Consider the following 19,225-nt stretch of genomic DNA (forward strand, 5'->3'; position numbering starts at 1 on the left):
ACTTACATTAGCTATGATTCATCATAGCTGACAATCTGTTCAGGGTAGTGTGACAAAGTTCCCCCTCTACCTTGGTGAGTCCTGCACTTATTGGCAGATTTGCTCACCTCAGTGATCTTCCCAACAGTCTGGGTCAACTCTTCTTGTGTCTGATCAGGAATTGGAAGGTTTGGGGGGAACCTGGGCCTGCCCTCCTCTCCAGGTTCCAGCCCAGGGCCCTGTGGATTGCAGCTGTCTATAGTGCCTCCTGTAACAGCTGCATGACAGCTACAACTCCCTGGGCTACTTTCCCATGGCCTCCTCCAAACACCTTCTTTATCCTCACCAGGACCTTCCTCCTGGTGTCTGATAACGCTTGTACTCCTTAGTCCTCCAGCAGCACACCCTCTCACTCTCAGCTCCTTGTGCCTCTTGCTCCCAGCTCCTCACATCCACTTCCTCTCTGGCTCCCTCCCTCCCTGACTGGAGTGAGCTCCTTTTTAAACTTAGGTGCCCTGATTAGCCTGCCTTGATTAGCTGCAGGTGTTCTAATCAGCCTGTCTGCCTTAATTGGTTCTAGCAGGTTCCTGATTACTCTAGTACAGCCCCTGCTCTGGTCACTCAGGGAACAGAAAACTACTCATCCAGTGACCAGTATATTTGCCCTCGACCAGGCTCCTGTACCCCACTGGTTTGGGTCTCTCACAGTAGGTTCAGAACTGAGCAAGTGTATACATTTCTACAAATTGCTTCCCATCTTTTTAAGAGGGTTCAGTTTTAATCCATTCTGATGTCACTACTAGTATCATTTCTACCTTTTGATAATAAGAAAGGAGTTTGCTCTTTTAGTCTTGTAGTCCTTTTCCTAATTTTACAAATAAACTTACAGAGAGGAAAAATTCAAAGATGGAAGAATGCAAGACAGTCTGTTTAAAACTCTATCATTTGAATTACGTTAGAATTGGTAAACACACAAATACTGGTCTGATGCCTTTTTGAAACAATGTATAGTTATAACTAGGGCTCCATGTATGTCATGGAAGTCACAGATTCTGTGACTTTCCGCAACCTATGTGACTTCTGCAGTGGCCAGTGTGGCTGACCCCAGGGAACAGCCACACTGGCCTCTGCTGGCATGGCTCTGGAGCCCCGTGACTTCTCCATGACTTTTACTAAAAATACCCATGACTAAATCATAGCCTTAGTTATAACTTCTATTTCTGCCCTTGGTAGTTTATTCCATATAGAACATTAATCCTACCTCTCAAATTTCCAGCGCTAGAGTGAGGGACAGGCACACTCAGGATATGTCTACACTACAATAAAAACACCTGTGGCACTGAATCTCTGAGCCCAGGTCAGCTGACTTGGGCTCAGAGGGCTTGGGCCACAAACAAAAAATAGCAGTGTTGACATTCAGGCTTGGGCTGGAGCCTGGGCTCTGAGCCACACTCTCCTTCTGGGTCTCAGAGCCCAGGTTCCAGCCCAAGTGTCTAGACTGGTGTGTTTCTTTCTCTGCAGTGTAAATGTACACTTATGGCTCCACTGAAGTCAAGGGCAAAACTCACATTGACTTCAGTGGGGTCAGGATTCACCCTCTGAATTGTTGGACCCTGATGGCTATGGAATACAAGGGAGGGTATAATTTCCATCCAAATTGTTTCGCTTTTTACCTGCTATCTCCTTTCTTTTTTCACTCTCCGCTTTTTCTCTTCATTTTGTCCCTTTCCTCACTCTCTCTATCCAATGTTACTTCATTCATTACCTCTGCTCTTCCATTCTTTCTGTTCTGTAACTTCTCCCTCTTTCTCATTCCCTCCCATGTCTATCTCCACTGCCCCTTAATTGCCAAAGCATAGGAGTGTTATTCTTGTTGTTATAGCAACAGGTTCTCACACTCCAGATCTGACAAGCCATTTGCTCTTTTCCTGCAATGCATGGACAGACTGGGGGAAAGAGTAGATTAGACATCCCCATGCCTACTGACACAGGAGGCAAACCAGAATCCACTTCTGTCTCTCTAGTGCTGTTTCTTGCTCCATCATAGTCTGTTTCTATGGCAGCAGCATGTCATGTCATCCACTGTCTTCTTTTCCACATTTCAGCAGGTGATATCCAGTCAAGGGCTTGTCAAGGAATGTTTTTTGACATCTGTACGACATATCCAAACCACTTCAGCCTTCTTTCTTGAGTCATTGTCTCTACAGTCTATTGACTAGTCCTCTGTAACATATCAGTATTGATTACTTTAGCCCACCAGCGGACACCAACTGTTTTTCACCAACATCTCTGATAGAATGTATTGTTTTCTGTTGTGAGCTTCTAGCACTATGCAAGTTCCAGAAGTGCATAACACTACGAGTGTCACGATGACATTGTATAAATTTATCTTGGTTCTTGTGGGGACCTACCAATTCTTGCTTCTGCCTCTTTATAGAATTAACCATCAGCTCTGATTATGTTTCCAAGATACACAGTCTTGTTAACCATGCCACCTTCTTTGCTATCTATCACATATGCACCATCATTGCCAACGTCTCTTTCAATGATCATGACACTATTTTTTTTTTGCTGATTCTTAATCTAACTTTGGCAGCCTCACATTTGACACTGTTAGCAATCTTTGTCATAGCATTGCCTTCTTTGTCCAATCAAACCATGTCATCTGCAAAAACAAAATCTTGACATTTTCCTCCACTCCACATAACTCCTGTATTTTCCTTTGATGTTGCAGAAAAGTAGGGATGCTAAAATGCATTCCTGCTGCACTTGAGTAACAATATCAAACCAAATAGTCTCTCTACTTTCTGTCCTTACACAGCATTTGGAAATGTCATACACTATCTTGATCAGTGACACTGTCTTTCTAGGAAGCTGCTGTTGTTGCAAATCATGTAGTAGTTTGTACTTTATACTTAGGGATAGTCATGCAGTTTTCACCATTGAAAAGTTATGACTAAATTTTCTTCTTAGGTACACCATTGTAAATCAAAAGTAATTCCACTGAAATAATGGAGTTTTTCCAGATTTTCACTCATGCAACTGAAAGCACAATTAACAGTCTGGACTCATCCATAGTTACCTCACTGTAGGATCTGAGATACTTAAATGTTTGCCTGTACTTAAACTAGGAAATAACTCAAGTATCTCAGATACTAATGTATGATAACAGTCTGTAAATATTTATTTTCTGATGGCGACCACTACCCATTCCTATAGTTTACTGAAAAGAGAAGTATTTTATACGTCTCATGGTCATATAATAGGAACAATGATCCACAGAATTATTGTTATGAAAGATCTTATGGAAGAAGATTCAGCTGTTACAAAATTTCCCAGTGAATTATCAATGTTAATTTATTATTGGTGTATCAATCGGTACTATACTTTCATTGCCGGCAGCCACAATGAAAATTATATATGTTTAATTTTGTTGTTGATATGTTTCATGTTTTTATTGCATCATTAGCAGCCTTAGGAGCAGACACTAGGTCTAGTCAGGGAAGATAAAGGGGACATTCCTTTTCCCCAGCTTTCTTTCAGTCCAATTGATATCTTCCTGCAAGATGGCTACAAGAGTTATGTATTTTCATTGCAGGTCTCTGACCTATATATACAACATCCGCCTTTGCACCTCGGTTATTATCAGTGTCATAAAGACCACCTTCATGCTGTAGTAACTATGGTTACTGTAAATGTCACGTAGTTGCACTAAGGTGAAAATGTTTCTTTTTGTCCTTTTAGATGTTTGCCTAATTATTGTGAACATGGCGGCGAATGCACACAGGCCTGGAACAGCTTCTACTGCAACTGTACAAATACAGGTTACATGGGGGCTACTTGCCATTCCTGTAAGCCTAAGACACTTTCTTATACTGTTTTAGTTATGAGTTATTTTACTGCTACAAGAAACAATTTTCTATTAAAAGGCATGTCAGTTTTGTTAATATTCACAAAGGGTTGATTCAAGGAAAGAGTCTCAAAATTGTCTAAAGGATTAAGGAGCACAAGTCCTATTGCAAGTCAGTGGGACTTGTGGTCCTAAATCCCTTATGTGTCTTGGAATATTTCTCCCTTAGTTCTTAGATTTCATGATTTACTTACTGAGGACCTGATTCTCCTCTCATACTGGTATAAGGCTATAATTTATCAAATCATATAGGTATGTACTTAACTTCAGTGCTATTCAGAGAAAGACTAAGCACATGCTTAACTTTGAAGTCGGTGGGTTTTAGCATATACTTAAACTTTAACATATACTTGAGTAATTTTCAAGGAATAACTTCAAGGGAGTGACAGTAGGATAAATCTGGTGTATGTGAACAGATAATAAGGCCCTGTAAACCCAATCTAGCAGGCACATCACTGACCTTTCACTCATCTGTAGGAGTTTTGCACATGCAGTCCTTTCAGGATTAGCCTATATAAGGGAGAACTTCAGAAAATATCAGCCTAAACATAAATATAACTGAATGAGTTTCACACCTGTGGTCGGATTCTTGTCTTACTTTCACTAATTTAATATGACTTCAGTGATTTCCCAGGAGGTGATTTAGATTTACACTGGGATATGTGAGATGAGCATGAAGCCCATTAGTTTTTTTCTGTTTACTGGGATAGTTTATTAAGGAAAGTCATTAGTCTCCGGTTCTCAGCGTGTATACTTGAAAAAAATCTGTCTAAAGCACTATCAAAGAAATTTAAAAAATACCAAAAAGACTATACAGTATTATAGCCAAAAGAAAAAAAGTGTGGTTAAAACAAACCCATCTTCACACAATTTATACAATCCCTGTCGCAAAATAGTCATGACTTTCATAGAGTTTAAGGCCAGAAGGGACCACTTGGTCATCTAGTTTGATCTCCTGTAACAACACAGACTACCAACACCCACACATTAAAACCAGCAACCGAAATTAGACTGAAGTATTGTAGCTCATAGGAGACTTAGCCTATTATGTGCCACTGGCACAAAATAGGAGGGACCGAGGTGCACCAGTGCTCGATTCTTCTGCAATGGCAGGGAAATGATTAAGTGAAATATACCCAGATAATGCTGACAAGTGAGCCACACTCATATACTGGAAGGCAAAACTTTGCGAAAGTCACTTCCAATCTGACCTGGGGGAATATTTCTCCCCAGCCCCACATATTACAATCAGTTACACCCTGAGCATGTGAGCAAAACCCAGCCAGCCAAGCCAAGTGCTACCTCAGAGCTCTGACCCCCACTCCCAGTGTCCCATCTCCAGCCATGGCCATCCAAAAAGCCTGCCAGAATTTACTGTGTTGGGGAGAAATCTCTTCCTAACATATGCCAGTGGCCAGCTGAAACCCTGAAGCATGAGCTTTAGGAACATAAGACATAAACCGTGAATGAGTCCCAAGGCTGTTGAGCCAAGCCCGCTACTGCCACAAACAACTTGATCATACAGTTGTACTCATAAATTTGTCCATCCCTCTCTCTCTCTCTCTCTCTCTCTCTCTGAAAACAAGTTAAGTTGTTTGCCCTCAAAACTCCTTTTGGGAATCATGTGGAGGGTAGGCTCCTGGTCTGTTTTGAAAAATTTCAGACTTTGGAAAAACTACTTATTTACATTGAATGCAAAGCTTTATAAATACTGCCTACAATTATTACTGTTTCTGTGCCATCTGAACTCCAGATGAATTGGTAGCTAGCCTTTCAAGATTTATAGATAAGGTAAAATTTTTACAGCAAGGGAAGAACATTGATGGTACAGGCTTTTCAAAGATCACTGTGAGCTGTTCCTGTTGTATTCTATTAGAGGATGACAAGACTAAGCATCATAATTTTTTTTATAAATTATCTACTTAATCAATCGATGAAGGGTGTGAAAAAATGGTTGGACTCCGTTTTCTAAATTTTCATCAAGAGCCCATAAGGTAGATGAAAGTCTCCCTGCTCAATTTTTTAATGTTGAAAAATAGGTATAGTTCTTTTTATTAATAATAAGAAAGCCCTGTGAAGTATACAGTAGATGTGATATAGTGGTTGCAGCAGTATAACATTCTGTCTCTTTACATTTGTTTACAGTAGTTTAGTAATGGTTCCAACTGTATAGTCTTATGTTGCTGTTCTGTCAATAGTCTCAAAGTTAAGGGCCGTATCCTTCCCTTATTCTATGAACTACATTCTCATTGACTTCAATGGGAGTTCTGTGCAATTACAGAAAAAGATAATATGGTTGTTTAGTTATTGAATAAACATTGAGACTCTTGATGTAATAGGCCTAGCAATGAGTTCTTGATCAGTGGCAACACTGTGAAACATGAAACCATACTCCCAAAATCTGCTTTAGAGGAATTATAATTTCCCATGCTGTCACTACTAGTATAAAATTCAAAATGGATGTGATGATATGCTATTTTATACAGTCTCTATAGTACTTTTATCCTTTTACTTTATACTGAGAATTGATTTAAGGCTCTTTACCCTAAGGAGCTATAATTTGAAACTTGCCTACTGGATTTCCAGCAGTGGCAAAAATGGTCCATTTAGTAATCTTTAGCTAATGAGGATGTTTATTTTCCTTACTTTATAATTCAGTATTATGGACCCAATTCAATATGGCTGACATATTGTAATGCATCAGCAAAAGAACTGGAAAAAAAATGGCACTCGCCTAACCCCAGGTTCTTTGTTTGGAGCTTTTTCATTAGCTTTAATGGGAGTTGAATCAGGCCCTGAAAGTTGTTCCAACATGAAGCAGTTTAGGCAGCCTTAAAATTAGTATTCTCAGACTGTCGTACCAGATAGATCTGTATATCACAGAACTACCATCACAATTTACATTGTGGAAGCCTACTTGATAGAGGTGCAAAAGACCAAATAGACAAGTAGATTGGCCTAGCAGCTTTCTATACCAATTCAGGGATCAGACATCCCAGAAATTTACGTTGTTTCTGCCTTTGCTGAACCTGCTCTGTGGATTAACATTAGATTTTAGCTACAGTGCAATCAGTCCTAGCACTTTTCAAGAATGTTACCTTATTTTGTGTAATAATATACCCAGTGGTAAATCTGAATAAATTGAGCTTAAATAGACAAATGTTTTGGATAAAAGCCTCCTTCAGTGTTCATAATTCATACTGTGATGCGTTCCCATTTATACAGGAAATTGAAAAGTGTATGTTCTTTGTTTTTGTTTTATTTTGTGTATTCTTTTTAGAAATGTCTTTTTTTAAAGTATACAGTGTTGTTGCAGCCATGTTGGTTGCAAGATATTAGAGAGACAAGGTGAGTGAGGTAATATCTCTTATTGGACCCGTTTCTGCTGGTGAGAGAGAAAAGCTTTCCTGCTTACGGATAGCTCTTCTTCACAATCGAACAGCTCTGTGCAAGAGTAGAAGCTTGTTTCTCTCATCAACAGAAGTTGGTCCAATAAAAGATACCACCTCATCCACCTTGTATCTTTGTTTGTTAAGGAAATGTTCTTTCTGCAAAGTAAATTCAAGTTAAAAAACAAACAGTAAATTGGACAACTGTACTAGATAGCAATGGATAATTTAAGAAGGTTTAATTGATGCACTTCAGATGTGCAATTATTACCCAGCAATATTATTTTACTTAGTAGTTTGTTGCCATTTAATTATAGAGCTGGATTCATGAGCCCAGTTTCTAAAGGTTTGGTCATATAAAGCCTTCTCAGATTGCTAACTCTTGAGTAGTGTAGATTCAATATTATATGGGATTGAAGAGACAAAATTTTCTCTGTGCTGCTTATTTAGTCTTGGACTGCAGACTTGCCCTGATACTGAAAAAACTGAGGAAGAAACAAGATCTTCCCAGCAGCCAAAAGCATGAGTAAAAATGTTACGAAATAAATACTTCAGCTGGAATTGCTGGAAATACTATACCACTGCCAAATTGTAAGGTGATCTGATTAAATTGAAAAGGTTAATGTTCAGTTTCCAAATTCCTTATAATCTAGCCAGTTGCTAACTATTACTCATTTTGACCTTAAATGACTGGTTTTCATAGCCATTTGTCCCTCCCTAAGACCCTTAATTTAGGAGGCAAAAAGCAAATCCATAAAAACACCCATTCAGATTTTTTCCCCAGTGAAATGAAATTCTATTTACTGATGCAAATAATAGTAGTGTGTTTTACTGTGACTTCCCTGTTTTCCTCACCTTTGAATGCATGTCATATTGTTCAACTTCCCACATTTTTTCCTTGCCCCAAATAAAAGGTAAAATGATGCCATTACATTTGTGATGGAAGATGTTCTTTTACAGCCATCTATGAGCAATCATGTGAAGCCTATAAGCATATAGGGAACACTTCAGGCTTTTACTATATCGATTCAGATGGAAGTGGCCCCTTGGGACCCTTTCTTATATACTGCAATATGACAGGTGAGATCATAAACTTCCTTAACTCACAGCTGGGATTGTATGCATGCTCATTATATCGAAGCAAAGTAGAAAGTTTTGTATCTCAAGAGTTTAATATACATGTATACAGCAAAATGAAGGTGACTCCTCTGCTCAGAATATTTGACAAAGAATTAACCAGAGAAATTAGAATAATAAGACTCAGACTGTGAAGCTAAGACTGGGTTCCTGTTGTGCTCTGCATAAATGGGACATATGCCCTATTTGTGTAGGATTTCAGACTAGTTCATTTTCTGCACAGTTTTGGTTTCATGAAGTTAGATCTTACTTCTCTGCAGGCATTTAAGAAACTGAGATATAAGTGAATTTTTGAAGGAAAATTATTGATTTTTCCCCTCCCCGACCCTTATGAAAGATTGTAATTCAGAGTTGACCTTCAGTTGGTGGGACAAATACTGATATTTAAACCTTCTCTTTTGAATTGTGTATTATTTGTAATTGGTCTGGGTAGATCTGGTTTAACTAATTGGACTCATATAGTCTCATTTTCAAAATATGGCCTTATTTTTTGCACCCTGTTATTTGCAACCCCAATAAGTGGATCAGTAAGGTATTTAGACATCCAATTGATCTTAATTGTGCCTACTGCTATGTGTGCCTGCAATTAACCATAGATTGTAGATGCTGAATTAGTTCAAAATCTAATATGCCTTTCATTTTTATGCTGTGTTCTTTTTGTTTTAATTAATTTTACTTATGTTTGTGGTCATTTTCTAGCAATTTTCACTATAAAGTCTTTCCAGCACTATCCCAGTGTTGCAGTGTTAGGGTTACAAGCATTTCAGGGTAACTTTTAATTAAAAAATAACTGTTTATTTTGGAAACAATAGGAAAAAATACTAGAAACATTTATTTTGGTCTTATGTTTTATAACAATATATTTTTACAAAACCTAAATTTTAAGGAGTTTACATGGGCGACTTTATTTCTGGTACTATTGAAACTTTGAGTGCTTGATTTTTCAACCATACTGATATTCTTTGAATGTAGTTACACTGAAGGAAAATACAGAGATATTTTACTGATCTGTAATAATCTTGTTTATTTCTTGAAGGATTGATAGAAGTCTACCTCTAAGCAAAGCCACTCGCTGTGGTTTTCAAAACATTGTAGGGGGCTTTACACGTATCTTCCATCAAAATAATGGAAGGTGAATGTGAACTTTCCTTTGATCTCAGTGCGGCTGGGATTTAGATAACACTCAAAATCTCAGCCACTAACTCTGCCTGAAAAAACAAAGACTGTGCTTTGACTTTTTGAGAAAATGGTCGACCTGATATTGGTAACATACTTTGGATTAACAATTAGTGAGATCACCAATATAACTATCTGGCCCCTAAAAAAAAGACATCAGAGAGAGCTAGCTACATTGTTAATTAATATGAGGTTGAACCAAAGAAGAAGCACATGGAAGAAAGACTCCAGTGTCCTTAAACAGTATCAAGAGGAAACCAACTCTCCGAGGTACACCTTAGTGTTTGATTTATCCTTCCTTGTGTATCCATGAACAGCTGCTAGTGCTTCTATTAGTTACTCTTTATTCAACACATTAAGCAAATCTCATTGATCAGTTCCTCATCTAGAGATGCAGCCTGACAGAATGAATCTACTATATTTATCTTCTTCCCAGTTTCCTCATGACTGGTATTCCCTTTTCCCACCAGAGGCTGTGAAGGCAGATGCCCACATTTCTTGCAGTGCTGCCTTGCTATTGACATTCATGTGGCTTTATTCTTTGGCAGCTGGGAGGGAGGTTCCTTTACCCTCTCTCATTCTTAGAGGTCAATTTCAAAATCATAAGCCTTGGGTCCAAAGAGCTAATCAAGATGACAAAACTTTTTTCAGAAATATTGTTTTTAGTTTCTCCCCTTCTGGGGATGTGGAAGTAGATGTAACATTTGCCTTGTTTCTCTCTCATTCTTTCCATTTGCTATGAGCTGTGTAGGAAAAATAGCTCTGAACTTGCTCTCACTTTTAGCTCCCTGTTTCCCAACAGCACTAGCGTGACTCCTTTCTTCTAGCAAAACATTTACAAATATTGGTAATAAATCTGCATATCTAGATTAATTTAAGTTCAATATTTGTTTAGTAGGCATTTGGATGCTTCCCATAGGCTTTTTGCTACATGCTTATCCTCTAAGTGATTGCTAGTTGTTTTTCTATTCTAAAATTCCCTTTAGTGTCAGACATACCCAGTTTGCAAGAAATATAGGAAATAAAGTACAGGGGGCACAGGTCTGCAGAACTGTTAGAGTTAGAAGGAAAATATTGATTGAAGCCCAAGGAGAATTGAAGCCTACAAATATGTTCAGTGTGAACAAAATGGTTAAGACTACAAAAATGAGCTCTTACAGAAGGTGCAAAGCCAGCAATGACAGAGGGTGATTAACATTTCCAATGTCTACTAGAATTAAGTTGAGTATAAAGTCCCAACAGTTTGCTGAACTGCTGATTCTGAATTTGACTCAACTGAGACAAATCAGATTTAAGAAGCAACCAGTTCACTCATCTTCATTCTCAAAAAATAGTTGTAGATATTTGGGTTAGATTGTACAGATCTTAATAGGGCCAGCTGAGGGCACAATCCCAGTCTGTCTCTCCCCAGTGCACAGAAGGGAATGTACAAGCTGCATCATTCTGTAGACAGAACAGTGTGCTGCATTACCTCCAGCCCGTTTAGAGCAATTTACCATCCCTAGGGGAACATTAAGGAGGGAGTCTGCACTCTCTAAGCACAGTGATTGCTATTATCCTTAACATTTTGTGGTGTGTATAAAGCTTTCTTTCCTGATCACCTGTGCTATAGTCATCGACAGCTGGACCCTTTGGGTTCCTTGTGTTTTGTCAGTGTGGCTGAAAACTGTCTTTTTTAACTTCACAAAGCACAAGCAAAGCAGAGCATTACCCTGTTGCCATAAATATAATAAAATCATATCTTTTATAATCTATCTGTCTTGTAACATTAAGGTTCTTTAATTTAGTTGCTGCAACTTTTACCATGTCTTTTGCAATTTCTAAGTAGAACTGTTTTCCTGCCACAACTGTTGTGAAACTAGAAATCAGTCTTACAATGATTAATGTAAGAATATGTATGAATGTTCTTGATGTTCCCGATTTGTCACCTTTGTACAATAGAGGGGTGCAAATTGGAAAGAGTCCATATTACAGGACAAAGCTAATAGTTCTTTTTCATCTCTAATTGCTATGATTCTTTGTTCATATGAAGTCTGGTCCTGGAGCTATAAATAATATGCAAGTAAAAAGGCTGTGTTGTGCATAGTACCACTGCTCATTCCCTTTCATTGCTTCCGGCTCTCCAGTCACCTTACCTCCTTTATGAAACTGTGCAGAGTCCTGCATAAGATACATTATAATTTATCCAGTTCAAGTGTTTCGGCTACAAACCCCTTTGAATTTAGGGGATGTTGGAATTCAGCTCCATATCTAAACTCTCCTGCTCCTACATATGGTCCCTCTTTGTGCCTGAGTCCAATAATTATATTGCTTGATGTCTTTTTGTTAGTTCTAACAAATTAATTTGAAGGTGTTTGGGTTCTTTCATGCCCGTGTGAGAAGACAGAATTGGCACTATCGTTTGGAACCTACCTTCCTTAACCACCAAAATTACCATTCCATTGTGAGTGCTATATAGATTGTAAACTGTTTGGGGTAGAGGCTGTCTTTTTGTTTTGTGTTTGTACAGAACTTAACACAATGATGTCCTGGTTTATGAACATCATCATCATGATTATTATCATTTAGTTATTAATTAAATACATATTTTATTTTATTTTACTTAAGGTTTTACACTTATTTTCCCAATAAATGTCAGGAAAGAAAGACTTCTTGTGTTTTAAAAACAGCCCCAGTACACATCATACATTTGTGTAGATAATACGGATGATATTTTAATTGCAGTCACACGTGTCAGAAATTATAGTTATCATTTGATTTTGGGGTGGCTAGAGTCTTCCTCTCTGCTTCACAATAAATACAACACCTGGATTTATTCAGTTTGTCCATTTTTGTTTCTGGTATTGTTTTTTTGTATAGGGCAGTGGAAAGGTGAGTTTTGGCCATTGCTATAAATTCTCTAAGACAAAATCAGTTATTCAAAAGAATAGTGTGAAATGTTGTGCAGATAATGAAAGCCTGGATATAACTTGGTCTCCATTTATAAACAGGGTATACCTTGGAGAAATAACCATAGGAAAAGTTTATTACACTTTAGCTTAGGGTCTGTGATTTTTACTCCATTACATTTCAGCTTAGAGTTTGTGTATTGTTTGGAAAATAGATATTTGGTTCTCTTTATCTAGACTTTCTTTGACTAGTAATTGTGCAGGACAGAATGCACAGTACAGAAGTTTCAGAAAAAGGAATATTGATATCCTATCAAGTGTACTTAATTGCAGAACATTTTACCCAGACATTTTGTGTTCCTTTTCACATCCCCAAAAAGACAGGAAAACTCACATTAATCCCAGGTGTACCTCACTACACATTTTATTTCCATTGCTAACTTTTGCAGCTATTTTACATTCTGCATTACCTTTTTCCCTCCTTATTTTGTAAGATACGACTTGGACAGTTATACAGCACAACAATACGGATTTAACCAGAGTCAAAAATGCTAATCGAGAGAACCCACATGCTGTGTTCTTCAAATATACTGCCACCCTAGAACAGCTTCAGGCTACAATTAACTACGCAGAACACTGTGAACAGGAGCTTGTTTACCACTGCAAGAAGTCAAGGCTTTTAAATAAGCGAGGTAAGTAAAGCAGACAAATTTTATTATGTTTCATGATACTATAGATATTTAATTTAGCAAAGGTTATGGCATTTGTAGTTTGTAAAATCCTTAAATATCTAGCAAACAAATTCCAAATCTATAAGTTGTTGAGTGGGATTCGAACCAGAAAAAAACCAAGGTCAGTTCATAATGAGCTTCATTCAAAGCATTAACTACTTTCAAAACCAATGTCTTCCTTAAATCTACAATTTAATAGAAATTATAACAAAGCCTTTCCTTACCTGCCTCTAGGGGATTTTTAGATTTTAGTCAAAAAATGGTTAAATATTGCGCAAACATTTGGTAAAAGGAACACAATACACTGCATAAATATCAGCTGATGTCTTTCAGATACTGTGCATTGTGTAGTGGTTGAATTTGCAAATGGCATGAGGTAAAGTATCGCAGACATTAATATGCCAGTGTCCAAAATACACAAGCACAGGGGAGACCTAAAGTAAAATGCTGAAAAGATAGGAAAAAAGTTACTTTATGAAGGAAATTACAGGCCCTTCTGATGTAGTTAAAGAAATCTTAACAAAATATCATAACTAGATTGTTGTGTTCAAGTCTTATTTTAATTCTCACCTGGTAGAGTGCAATCTATTCAGTTGATTTTAATTTTGAGAATGTATTCTGAATTAAAAAAAATAACTTGAAAAGAAAGATTATATTCCTGGTTCCTTTGTTGATATGTAAATGTTGTAAATCAAGCTTCAATTGTCTCCTCTGTCACAAAAATCTGTGAGAGGCGAATATTCCACTAGAAATTCTAAGATTCATGTCACAGACCACACTTGCCATTCTCTTATCGAGGGATTTAGTGGTGCTACAGCAGAAAACTGGTCATTCCTCCGTGCCCTGTGAGCTCTACTTCACTTAGCAGAATGGCTGTCAAGAGCTAAGCAGACATTAGCTCTCCTCTCTGCATCCTACCCTCCCTTCACAGAGGTTATGGAATGCAATGAATTTCTGCAGAGAGTAGTATTAACTCTCATGAGCAGAAACTCATTGCAACTCTCTTGCTGCTCAGAAATCTACCAGGCTTACAGGTGAGCCTACTGCATAAAGTGTTGCTTCCCTGACACTACCTCTCCCTCTCTCCCAAACTCCTTTCTGACATGCAGAGCCCCAACTCCATGGTATACAAGCATCTGACTCACAATATGTTTTATATGAATACTACTACAGTAATCACCAGGGATTACAATACAAAGAAGTAACTTATATTAGGTCAGAATCTCTTCTTGACCAAATGGCCAAACATTTCTAATCTGATATCAAAGTACCCAAAAAGTGCCCCTCTCTTTACACATATGCATAATTCCCACTGACTTCAGGGGGAATAAATCATATTGAAGGACTGAATGCAGGATCATGCCCAATTAGATTTCCCAAATGTCTGACTTAAATTTCAGTTAGGATTGCTAGGATTAGAATCACTTCAGAACTGACAATTTTAAAGCAACTGTGAGAGATGAAAGTGTTTGCTAGACATGTTTGCTGAGCAAAAATGCAAGACTGTAAGACAGGTACAGGAAGGAAAAAGAACAGTCCTGCTGCGACTCTAGGTTTCTATACATTAGTATTCAGAGTTGGTGAGGGTTACATATATATGTTTGATCAGCAAGTTAATGCAGTGAAAACATTTGGTTGTATTAGACCCTGTCTCATTTTAAATCTTTTCAGGCTAGAAGTAGTAAAACTCAGTGAGAAAGTGTTCTGCAGAATTTGTAGGGCTTTTTAAGATCAGTTGTAACAGTGCTAACAAGAGCAATATCGGATAAAGTTTCTCATGTTTCTACACAATGCACTTTCACTCTGTTCTGGAAATGACATTTCTACAGGTGAGAAGGTAGATCAGCCTCCAAGCCCATTCAGTCTTTGATTTCTGTGCTGAGACTACTAATAAAAGTATCAGTTGTCATAGTTGTTTTTTGTGATGTAGACACTAGGGATGAACTAACAGCTTCCATAAAAATGAGCATCAATTTGTACTTCATCCTTCCTTGAAACCAACCCAAACCCAACTTTTTAAATTTTTTTTTAAGGGTTATGTTAACTTTTCCTCCCCTGACTTCTGCGTTCATGGAGCAGACTGTTTTTATTTCTGATCTCCTAGGAAACAGAAAGTAACAGAAATATAGTGAGGAGACCTGTTGTCTTGGGCCCAGATCTTCATATCTGCCTGAGCTGAACTCAGAGAAGCGTGGGGAAGGTCAATCTAACTCACAAGCCCCCTGTGTAACTCAGGGATTGTCAGCATATAAATTGTTTGAACTATATACTCTCTAGCAGAAGGCAAACAGATGGTGAGCTAAGGACTTATCTCTAGACCTATACATTCTAGTTTTATAGACACACAACATTTGGATAGATCAAATAAGCATACAAACTTTGACATGCTTATCTTAAATAAACTCTGCATCTTTTGAGTTGTGCCCATTTCTAGTGATAAAGAATTAGAATTAGTGACCATAAAGAATTAGAAATGAGACCATGACTAGGCGGTGCCAGCCACTTTCCGGCAGGGAGAGGACTGAGGTGGGCCTCAGCTCCTGCCCCCCGTGGTCCTGCCCCTTGGCCAAGTGAGAGTCTGGAAGTCAGAGCTGGGCAGTGCATGGTGCCAGCTGCTTGCAGGCAGTAAAAGCCACCCAGGTGGGGGGACTGGTTCTGGGGCTGGCAGAGCCCTTTGGGAGCCACAACTGTGGGGAACAGGGCCCAAGAGCCCAGGTTGCAATGGGTCAGTCAGGCCATTGTGGGGAGCCCTAGATCCTCTGCCTGCCCTGGGCAGCGCACCTCAGTGGGCGGGGACATGGGTCAGAGGCTGTTCTACGACACCTCCGTCCCCCACCCAGGCTTACTCCTGTGCTGCTACTTGAGCTGGGTGCCTGGCCAACAGCTGTTACTCTCGCCACTCTGCCTTCAGAGCTGGACATACAGAGAGTGGCAGCTGCTACCATAGGATTATGCAGCATGCCGGGGAAGGGGTGAAAGCAAACCAGCACTGCCCCTGTTGCTGACTTTAGACCTCCAACAAAGTTCAGGCATGTTCACAGTTTTGTGCAGGCTATTACAGATATAGGAGAGAGCAACAAAATTTACATTTAGATCCAGGATCACATTTCAAAACCTACAAGTTCAGAGGACTTTGGATTCTATGGTTTTGTTTAGATACTAAATGAAGACTGTCTACTAATTTCATATGTCACCAACCTGCTGCTAAGTGTTGGCATGTCTCTAAAGATACCATCAGCCAGGATTTCCACTGCTGAATGTTAACTCTCTAGTGCAAGACAGGCAGAACTCCCCAAACTCTTGAAAAGTATGGTCCCTAAAGACTGTGGTAGCAGGATGGAGCACAAGTCAGCCACCACAATGGTATGTGATCATCCTCCTCTGACTAACCACTGCATTTTGAAACTTCTACTGAGTTTTTTGTTGGCTATGGTTGACATAGAGGGATAGCTCAGTGGTTTGAGCGTTAGCCTGCTAAACCCAGGATTGTGAGTTTAGTCCTTGAGGGGGCCATTTAGGGATCTGGGGCAAAAATCTGTCTGGGGAATGGCCCTGCTTTGAGCAGGGGGTTGAACTAGATGACGTCTTGAGGTCTATTCCAACCTTGATATTCTATGATGTCTCAAGAAGCTTCTTGTAGGAGTTGTTTGCTCCATTTGACTTTTTATTCCCAGGATTCTTATCCACAGAGCGCTCCTCTGTTGTCACATATATTTCCACTGCAGAACAGCACAAAGATAATGACTCTTGTGAGAGGATCATACATTCCCCAAGTGAAATATATGTTGAGAAGCAAAGAAGAATTCTGTAGCAAACTGAAAATACAGGGTGAGTTTTAGGGAGGCAAAATTAATCAACATGGTTGCAATTTTAGCATGTATCTTCTCAAATTAGCTATTTTTATTGCACTCTGAATATGATTTTGCAAGATCTTCTTTATCAAACATTGTCCTATTTAAGATCACAACTGTTCATTCCCTGATAGAACGCATTTTGTATGTGCATTTCCTTGGATCATTAGAATTACCAAATAAAAGAATCCAGTCACATATAGCTAACTACTATATCATTCTTGACATTTAAACAAAATCCAAATAACATCTTGCAGAAAAATATAGCATGTTCTCTTTCATTGAACAATATGAACACAATACAATATAAGGCTTTGAAATTCAAATAAGTACATTCTCAAATTGTCCACATAATTTTATCCCTCTCACTACTGTGATCCATAATCTCCACTGGGCATGTCTGACAAGTGCAGCATTTGGTGAAAGTTATGTGAAATAATTTTGGGACGTAGTATAAAAAGTAATTTTTATTGGAACAAATCTTAGGAATGTATTGCACTCTGTCTTCACTGTGTAGAGCATATAAATGATTCCAATGAAGAATTGCTATGCTAATAATTTTGTGTGTTCATTTTGAAGAAGCTGCATCAAATCCTTCCTACCCACACCACCACTTTGATTAACAATATTCACTGCCAGAGCAGAGCTAGCTAATCATTATGATCCTTTAGTAGCTATACTGCTCTCATGCTAATATCCAAACAAACGTGTCAGGATTGCTATTAAAAATAGTCCAGTGTCCCCAGCTAAAGAGAAGGAATATTCACTCAGAACTACAGGACCAGAGTTTCTGAGCTGTTGAAACAGGGGAAATATCCTGGTTTTATATATGTATGCTTTGTTTTGTGTATTTTTTAAAGTGCTGTCTCATGAATAATTTATAAACCTTCTCTAGCTTTCCTTCCTTGTGTGATGTGCTGCAAACACAAACACTGATGCTGGACATTGATGCCACTGAGCATGTCTGACTTTTCTAGGAACTGTTCTCACTGTTTTTTAGGCCTGCTGGGCTAGCAGTTGTGTGGTAATGAATTCAGTCAATATATTTAGGAGCTGAGAGATTGTAAGCATAACAGAGGTCTTATCTAACAGTGAGTTGTAATAAGCCATGGCAGTTGCAAGTAAAGTTGAAGCTGGGTTAAGTGCAAGCCTCTTGGTGTGGGCCCACTGCTGAAAACTTGAGAGCTTCAACAGCACACAAACCAAGTGCCTCTATGAGGCACCATACCATTTGGCAGCATTTGTTTCCTCTCATGCCCTGACTTTGCATTCATTTAATCTTTCACCTTTCTTCACTCTCATTTAAGATGGATTACCTTCATGCTTCATATCCATTAGCAATTATCTTTGTCTGTATATTTTGTGCTTTTACTGCTCTGGTTACTTGGCATCATCTTGAAACTTAATGTGCAGTACTGCAGAATTAAGAAGACATCCAGCTCTATCATTTTACTATAATCAAAGCTGAATGGATGCATTGCACAGAGATATAGTAGGCTCTGAAACACTTTGCTCTTAGTCACTGGATACATCAACTGGGTTATGTAGCACAACCATTAACATGATTTCTACAGTCTCAGACTACATAAATTCTGCAGCTGTTGTGCATGATCTAACTCATGACTACTGACATTTCTGATTCTCACCGCACAGTAGTACTAAGCCAGATGCTTAATATGCAGCAAAGGTGTGTTTAGTATTCTCAGTGATGAAATGAATCCATTTATAATGCGCTTTACTCTTCTCATTTCCTCACTGGTATTTCCATGATCTCAAATTGATCTTTGCCTCAGAGTATAAATTAACTTGATTTTTAGGGTGATGGCATCTCTTTTTTCATGTGCTATTTTAAAGAAAAGTACATAACTGGACTGCTTAAGATAAATGATTCTAATATCATGCCTGACTGAGCAAGGGCTACCAGATCTCTTTCCCACTAATCTAAGCAAAAAGCTGTGACTATCATTTAATCCCTGATAATAAAATATTAAAATGAATAATTGGTTAGCATTTTTAAATAAATGAGGTCATTTTTTAATTTTTTTTCCATAATGCTTGGAAATTTGTTTGGATGAGGGAAATTGGGAGGAGCAGGAACATAAGAACATAAAACATAAGAACGGCCGTACCGAGTCAGACCAAAGGTCCATCTAGCCCAGTATCT

General features: G+C 38.5%; 1 protein-coding gene across 1 annotated transcript in view; it reads left to right on the forward strand.

The window, feature by feature from the left end:
• CNTNAP4 (contactin associated protein family member 4) overlaps positions 1–19,225 on the forward strand; it is a 291,312-nt gene that overhangs the window by 218,777 nt on the left and 53,310 nt on the right. The window contains exons 11-14 of the mRNA XM_075067493.1: positions 3,724–3,830; positions 8,239–8,358; positions 12,974–13,171; positions 13,274–13,331. Coding sequence (XP_074923594.1) covers positions 3,724–3,830; positions 8,239–8,358; positions 12,974–13,171; positions 13,274–13,331 — 483 coding nt within the window. The remainder of the gene's footprint in view (positions 1–3,723; positions 3,831–8,238; positions 8,359–12,973; positions 13,172–13,273; positions 13,332–19,225) is intronic.

Source organism: Chelonoidis abingdonii, chromosome 6, assembly GCF_003597395.2.
Source record: "Chelonoidis abingdonii isolate Lonesome George chromosome 6, CheloAbing_2.0, whole genome shotgun sequence".
In the NCBI taxonomy this organism is placed as follows: Eukaryota; Metazoa; Chordata; order Testudines; family Testudinidae; genus Chelonoidis; species Chelonoidis abingdonii.